The 7073-nt window shown below is 43.1% G+C and overlaps 1 protein-coding gene across 1 annotated transcript; it reads right to left on the bottom strand.

Moving 5' to 3' along the window:
• Positions 1-631: 631 nt before the first annotated feature.
• On the bottom strand, positions 632-5899 carry LOC131288279 (synaptotagmin-5). Its single transcript, XM_058317399.1, has 6 exons — positions 5453-5899; positions 5291-5374; positions 2394-2775; positions 2139-2329; positions 1108-1344; positions 632-916 (listed from the first exon to the last, which is right to left on the bottom strand). The coding sequence occupies exons 1-6, from the start codon at positions 5897-5899 to the stop codon at positions 632-634; spliced, it is 1626 nt and encodes a 541-aa protein (XP_058173382.1).
• Between the last annotated feature and the right edge of the window lie 1174 nt (positions 5900-7073).

The following is a 7073-nucleotide window of genomic DNA, read 5'->3' as shown; positions in this document are numbered from 1 at the left end:
ACATCTACTTCGCAGCTGGTAACATAATACATTCACATGCATAATTATTTATTTTTCCATTACTTTTGTCCTTCAACATATACACATCGCTTACACAATTCTTTAATCCTGCTGCAAGTATATTGTTTAAACGTGCCGGGTGTTTTTCCACCAACCTTTGATCTTTCATCTCTGGCTGGCGAGAATCGGATCGCAAGTTTAAAAAATATTCAAGCATTATGTGAAAAATCATATCCATGTGAATTTTGTTCTCTTTAGTTTTTATGTTAAAACAAAGTATGAAAGGAACGCCACATTTCGACCTCTACGTAGGGAAAGGTTATCCTTCCTCTGTCACGTGGGTTTATTTCAATTGTGGCTGGTTGCTTTGATGGCCCCGTAACGGTTATCGTCTGAGTGCAGTCTAGCTTGCTTTGATGGAATTTACAAACATCATTTTTTGTTCGTTGGTTCGTTTGCAGACCGCAGTGTATGTTGTTATGTGGTTTGCTGCATCGTTTGTTTGTTAACTCTACCGAACCACTTCCCTCTTGTCCTTCCTCGGACTAACCTTTGTTCTTTAAAGGAATAAACTACCGTTGGGTGAATTTTGTTCTGCTTTATTCCTTGCATTTCCCTTTTGCACTCCCATTTATCGCAGAACGTGCCACATGGCGATGGGTTTCCGGTTGTTCTGCATCAGATCCTGCCAGTGCTGCGTGCCGGTACCGCCCTCGCGCAGACCGACCCCGCAACCGAGATCCTGCCCTTCGCCCTCGTTCGATGTCACGAACAGCTCCACGCCGGCGTCCTGCAACTGCGAGGACGGCAGCTCGAACGTAAACGCTTCGTTCCAGATCGGATTGGTCGGATCGAGCGCCCGGATGGCGCTGGTTTTACGCTTTTTGGTGCGCTTATCGTTCACCAGGAGGTACAGCTATGGGCGATGGGGCATGAATAAATATTAGGAAAGGATAAAAGAATGAACACATAACCATCTAACCTCCCCCCGAGGGCGGCTTGTAACCGCTTTTCTACGTGACAAAAACTGATGTGAGCAAAACTAACAAAAATCACACCAAACAAACGAAACTCGCAAGAACAGCAAGATGGGGGGAAAGAGCTCACCTTCACAAAAGGTTCGTGGGAGATGGTGAGGTTTTTCGCCTTCATCACAACCACCGTCAGCCGCTCGGCCTGGGGCAGATAGCTGAGGGAAATCAGCAGCTCGGTCGTCGTCTCCGAGGGCTTCCGGACGGCGATCAGATCACCCCACAGCTCGCACCCGGACAGGTCGAGCGTGTTAAGCAGGAACCGGATCTCCCCGACGACCTCGTCGTGCGAGAAGCGATCGTAATCGAGAAGCTGTCAGCGTGAAGGAAAAGAAAAACAGCAAACGAAATCAGTCACATACTAGTTCGCTTATGGAATTTCCAACGGGATTACAGTGGACGTTTTGTTGCCGTACGATAAGCAGATTTTATACATATTTTAAAATTCGACGACCCGAATTTTATATAAGAAAAATTCGACTGTTCGTGAACAAAAGCAAAACTTTCCAAAAGGCCATCCCTGAAAACTGTTTATCGAAAGGAAACCATATTTTGCACCGGTGAAACCCTGGTTTCCGGAATTTTCCATTCATTTCAAGAGCATAGTGCGATTGAAAACTCGAGAAAGGGACTCAGGGAAAGAAAATTCTCGTACAGTTTCTCAGAAAAGTGAATAGGATACAGAAAGACGGTGCTATTCAATAACCTTTTCCTGGAATGGCATCTGTTAAAGACATTTTTCCACGAAATGAAAACAAGGTCTTACGTCACGGTCGTGTGCCAATGACGGTACGAAAAAATTACAAATTGTTTTCACTATTCCCTTGGTGTTTTTCCTAATACGAATTGTAATTTGGAGTAAAGAAACCCTACGTGCGTCATACAACATAGAGAAAATTTCGTAAAATTAACGTGTTTGTGCTACATTGTCCATGAAAGCAAGAAACTATTTTACCTATTTCAACTATTTCAAGGTGGAAGAATAAAAGGATGAATTTTTAGAAAACTGGCAAAAGAATGTTTGACAAAAACACGCAATTTAATCCTGATTTCACCTACAAATGGGTCATTGAGTATGAACGATTTTCCTCGGAGAATTCTACTTGCCTGCAGGACAAAGTTGCTCTTCACCAAATTCCGTGGCTTCAGCGGGAAGGAAAGCTGCTGGTCGAAGTACGGATGCGTTTCGGTGCGATGTACCGCCGTCTGCTGCGTCCGCTGTTCGTCGTCCGGCTCCAGGTACATCTTCACGTACGGATCGCGGAAGCTGGCATTCCCGCCGGGCGTAAGATCGTGCGCTAAGATGGTCCAGAAAGGCGTTCAGTTACAACGTTCCAGTGGAATGTAGAAACACGACCCTACCTTCGACCAGATGCACCATCAGTTCCTCCTTCGCGCCATCGTACTTCAGCCGCAAGTGGAACCGACCCAGTACGGAGTGGATGTCATTCGCGGCCAGGATGACGGGGACGCGGCGTCGGGGAGAGCGGGTGCTGTCGGATGACCGGATGGAACCGATTGGGCTGTCCGGGACGCCCGATTCGCTCGACATGGACACACCCGAGAAGGTGCTGTTGCGCTTCTTCGGCGAGTTGATGTCGCGCGGATTGACACTTACGACCGACGCCAGGCTGACCTTGCTGCCTCGTTCCGTACCTTCCCCTGGTCCGCCGGAACCGGAACCGATAGGGAAACGTCCTTCCAGGCTGAATGTGCGCATTGGACTCGGCGAGCGTGAAGTTTTCTGAACAAATAAGCAAAAGTAACGCGTAGTAAGAATAAAGAAAAGCAGGTGCTCTAAATAAAGGGTGTCCCAGAAAGTATAAGCACGATTTCTAAATTACGTTTCTGGAAAACGGATGACGCCAAACAGTTGATTCTTCGGGTGTTTGATTGTTTGCATTCAAACCTACTGGATAATGCATCGAAACTATTTTTTTCAACCGTTTCTGTTAAAATGCGAGGCATTTCCGTCAAAAAGCGCAAAAGCGTTCTGCACAAATGGTGTTCTACTCCTTACATTTCGCTAAGGAAATTGGCGAAATCGGTAGGTGTGAGTATCGGAGCCGTACGAACCGCCATCCAAAAGTTTCGGGAGGAGTACAGCTTCGAGGATACGCTTAAAAGTGGTCAAAAACCTGGTCCTATCAACCAACAGTTGAACCGGGAAAGAGCAAAAGCAATCAAGCAAAAATAGGAAAGTTCCATTCGCGATGTGGCTCAACAAATGGGTACGTTAAAAAGTAACGTCCAATGAGACAAGGCAAGATTGAATTTAAAATCGTACAAAATCCAAAAGAAATCGAAACGGACTACAAATTAGGCTGCATGCATTAAACATCGGGCACGGAAGCTGTACGACAAGCTGCTGTGTGGTCAACCCTCATGCATCAGTTCGACGAAAAGTCGACCAAGACCAGACCAATTGAGATATTATGGTCGCTAACGAAGGCACACTTGAGAAAACATGTTAAAGCTACGGAAAACATCAACAGTTTTCAAAAAAAGTGTAAAACCGTTCAAAAGTGTCGAAAACCGTTCACGATAAGTATGTGCTGAGCCAAATCGGAGGCGACAGAACAAAAGTGCGGTCATTGGAATACGATTCAATTTTTAAAAATTTTATCTTTCGCAAATAGTCCAGAACAGAACCCAAACACAATTTATGAAACAAAAATTCAGTTTCTGGAACAGGTTTTATTTTTTACCTAATTTTGAAATCGTGCTTATACTTTCTGGGACACCCTTTAGTGTAATTGAAAGGTGTAGTTAAAACATGAGAACACTAATTAGCTAATATTGAAAATTCGCGAATGCTTAACGTGAATACATAAAACAGATATAAATATAAAAAGAGACAATTAAAAATAAAAAACAAACAAATACAAGATTTTTCGCGCTGGCGTTGATGATACGTTTCACGTTGCTATGGAAATCACACAACTAAAATTTTCTGAAGGCAGTAATCGTTTCTATCTGTTTTAATTTATGTTTGTAGGGGTGGCTAGGGTAATATGGACTCCTAAGTCAAAATGCACCTTTTATAATTTCTTACGAAAAATTGGTTTTGATCGCAAAAACAGTAGCAAGAGTGAACTAAAATATGGTCATTCTGTGAGCCAAACATTTACAGAAAAGCGAAATAAAAACCAAACATGAACATCATCGGTTCTTACAAGATCTGATGTAATTTTGCTGATCAATCTGCACTGTTTATGTTATACATCTTCGTCTTGGCGTAACGACCACTTGGTCATGCCTGCCCGTTAAGGGCTTACGAGACTTGTTTCCCTGTTGTACGTGGATAGTCAGTCCTCTCGTACAGCTCCCCTCCAGGTCCGATCTCGGTAGGGATTCGAACCCACGCCGTAGAGGTGGTGAGCCCCAGCACTCATTGTCCGATTTTCTAACCGGCGCTACCGCTCGGCTGTCGCGGACCGCCGCGGACTATGTTATACATAGTTCTGTTAAATAAAATTAAAGTTTCAAACTACATATAAAAATCTTGGTAAATATGCACCACTATTCGTATTAATAATTAAAAATTTGTTCAACTATAAAGGGGGCATAATCCACCACGTAGAACAGGAAAAAATGCATCAGTTTGTAAACAAACTAAAACAAATGTTATCTTTCAATATAGAGATGCTGTTGAATAATAAAAGCATTGTCTCCTAGAATTACATTTACTTTTTGGCAAATCACATGACATTTTTAAACTTATTCATTGATCCCATTGATTTCATTGATTGAATTTGGTTATTTTAGGATTGGAGCATTTTGCCTCTTTGTTGTGATGCGGTATTGCCCCTTTTGTTATGTTGCATATTGTCCCAGCACAAGTGCATTTTGCTTCAACTATCTACAAAAAAACTATCTATAAATTAAACTGTATGTTATTTTTTGTGAAAAAAAGCAAATGAACCAAATGGATTGATAAAATGAACAATCACTAACAAAGTTCATTGAAAACTGAACGATTTTCCTTCAGGGGTGCGTATTACCCCAGGAACCCCTACCTGAAACGAAAGTGTATGCGGGAATCATACAGAGCAGTACAAAACTAATCAATTATTGACTGAATCAAGGTAACAAACATGTCCAATGGAGCGTTATAGCTTCGTTGCTGTTGTTGTTGTTGTTGAAATTGTATCAAACGCAATTAGTAATGAATTCCTTTCCCGGATTGTAGCTTTCCCCTCTCACTTACCTACGTCCGAATCGTGTCCAACACAGTTTATCATGTGTCACCAACTTACCCTCAAAATCAAATTATCGGATGCCGTGGAACGCGTGTCGCTGTTGGCGTGTGTCATAAATTTCGGCATGCACTCGCGGTAGCTCTGTGGAAATGGAGGAAGAAAAACTGAGCGAAACGAACAAGGACAGCTCCACGAATCGATCCGAAACAAGGCACATACCGAGCTCCGGGAATGGACGCTTTCCATGCTGTTGTTGCGCGAGGAGGAAGCGGCGGCGTGAGGATGTGGTGGCCTGGAACCGGAACCTCCGCGTGTGTCAGCCGCTCCACCCGTCCCGTACGTCTTCTTGGCCGACCGGTCGGGCAGACCCGGCTGAAGCGGGCTCGGCGTAACCTCGACCGGGCCGGTCGCCAGCGTTTCCGAGCTAATCGAATGATGAACCACGCTGCTGGCCGGCTGCACCGGCACCGAGCCACTCGTCACGTTGCAGTCTTGCAGGTTGATCTTCCGGGCCGCCTTCTTCTCCTCGAGCCGGTCCAGCTCGGCCCACTCCTTGCCCTTCCGGCGCACCACGTAGTACCGGTACATCACGATCGTGACGGCCACCAGCAGGGCCAGACCGGTGCCGGCGGCCGCCCCCAGCACGGCCGAGCTCACGAACACCATCGTTATCGGCTGCCGTGCGTTTCCTTTCTTCTTCAAGGATCCTTTTGGCTCGTTCGGTTTCTGTTGACGTAAAAAGAAAAGTGAAAACATCAACGACAAGCTCGATGCTCAAGCAAGCACGATGTCTAACAACTCGACGAAATGTGCGAAAAAGATGTGCAAAACCCAGACGTCCTTATCTTCGTCATCTTCATCGTAATCTTATCGTAAGCAACTAATCGAAAACACGACCTTCACTGGTTTGTGGGTATGTTAGAAGGTTGAACCAACCTGACGAGTGTTTCCCGATGGAAAGTCTGTCAACAACAACCGTCGAGTCCATCGCAGTGATGGAGCTAGCTTTTGGGCAAAATTAATTAGCAAAGCTATGCCACGTTGATTTGTTTCGTAAATATATAGCAATAAATAACTTTACTAGCATCTAATCGAGAAAATATAATGAACTTAAGTTTACTTATTCTACGGCTGAAACCCAATATAATGCCCGATTGTTCTAAAATATTTGAAACAATAATATCGTTGACTGCCAAGTCACCCATTTTGCGGATCAATTTACGCCAGCCCTTTACACTTATATAGTAGTGGACTTATATAGCAGTACGATAAACTAATAACTAAAATGTATGCTTTGAGAATCCTTGCTTTTGCTAGGTTTTTAGTTACATACAAATTATTGTGCTAAAAATCAGTACCAAAAAAGTGTGTTAGGCAACGTTGTTGCATATTACAAGCTTGTTTGAACTGGAAAATTAACTCTGAAAAATTTAAAAAAAAAAGTGTAAAATGAATGGTTTTGCAAATTGTTTAAGCACTTCACAAAAAGTTGGTAAACATATGCAATTCACTTTTTAAAGCAAATAAATAAAAATATATACAAGAACAACAAGCATTCATTGCTAAATGTTTAAACTTTAAAGAGCTCATAAATGATTGTTCGTTTCGTTTTGGCGGTTATCCAAATTCCATCTTATAACTTATAAAACTACCTGAAGAAGAATTTCATAAAAGAGGATTATTAACATAAAAGAAAAGAATTTAATTAAATGATAAAAACCTGCCAGTGTGACAAACCCCTCAACACCACTGAGAAATAAATCCAACCATTCACCTATAACCCCACACATATTGCAACAAAGTAAAGCATTGAGTTTGTTGTCCTCAACTTCCACGGGTT

Source organism: Anopheles ziemanni, chromosome 3, assembly GCF_943734765.1.
Source record: "Anopheles ziemanni chromosome 3, idAnoZiCoDA_A2_x.2, whole genome shotgun sequence".
Classification (NCBI taxonomy): domain Eukaryota; kingdom Metazoa; phylum Arthropoda; class Insecta; order Diptera; family Culicidae; genus Anopheles; species Anopheles ziemanni.
The sequence above is the reverse complement of the archived record's forward strand: the minus strand, read 5'-3'. Positions and strand labels throughout refer to the sequence as shown.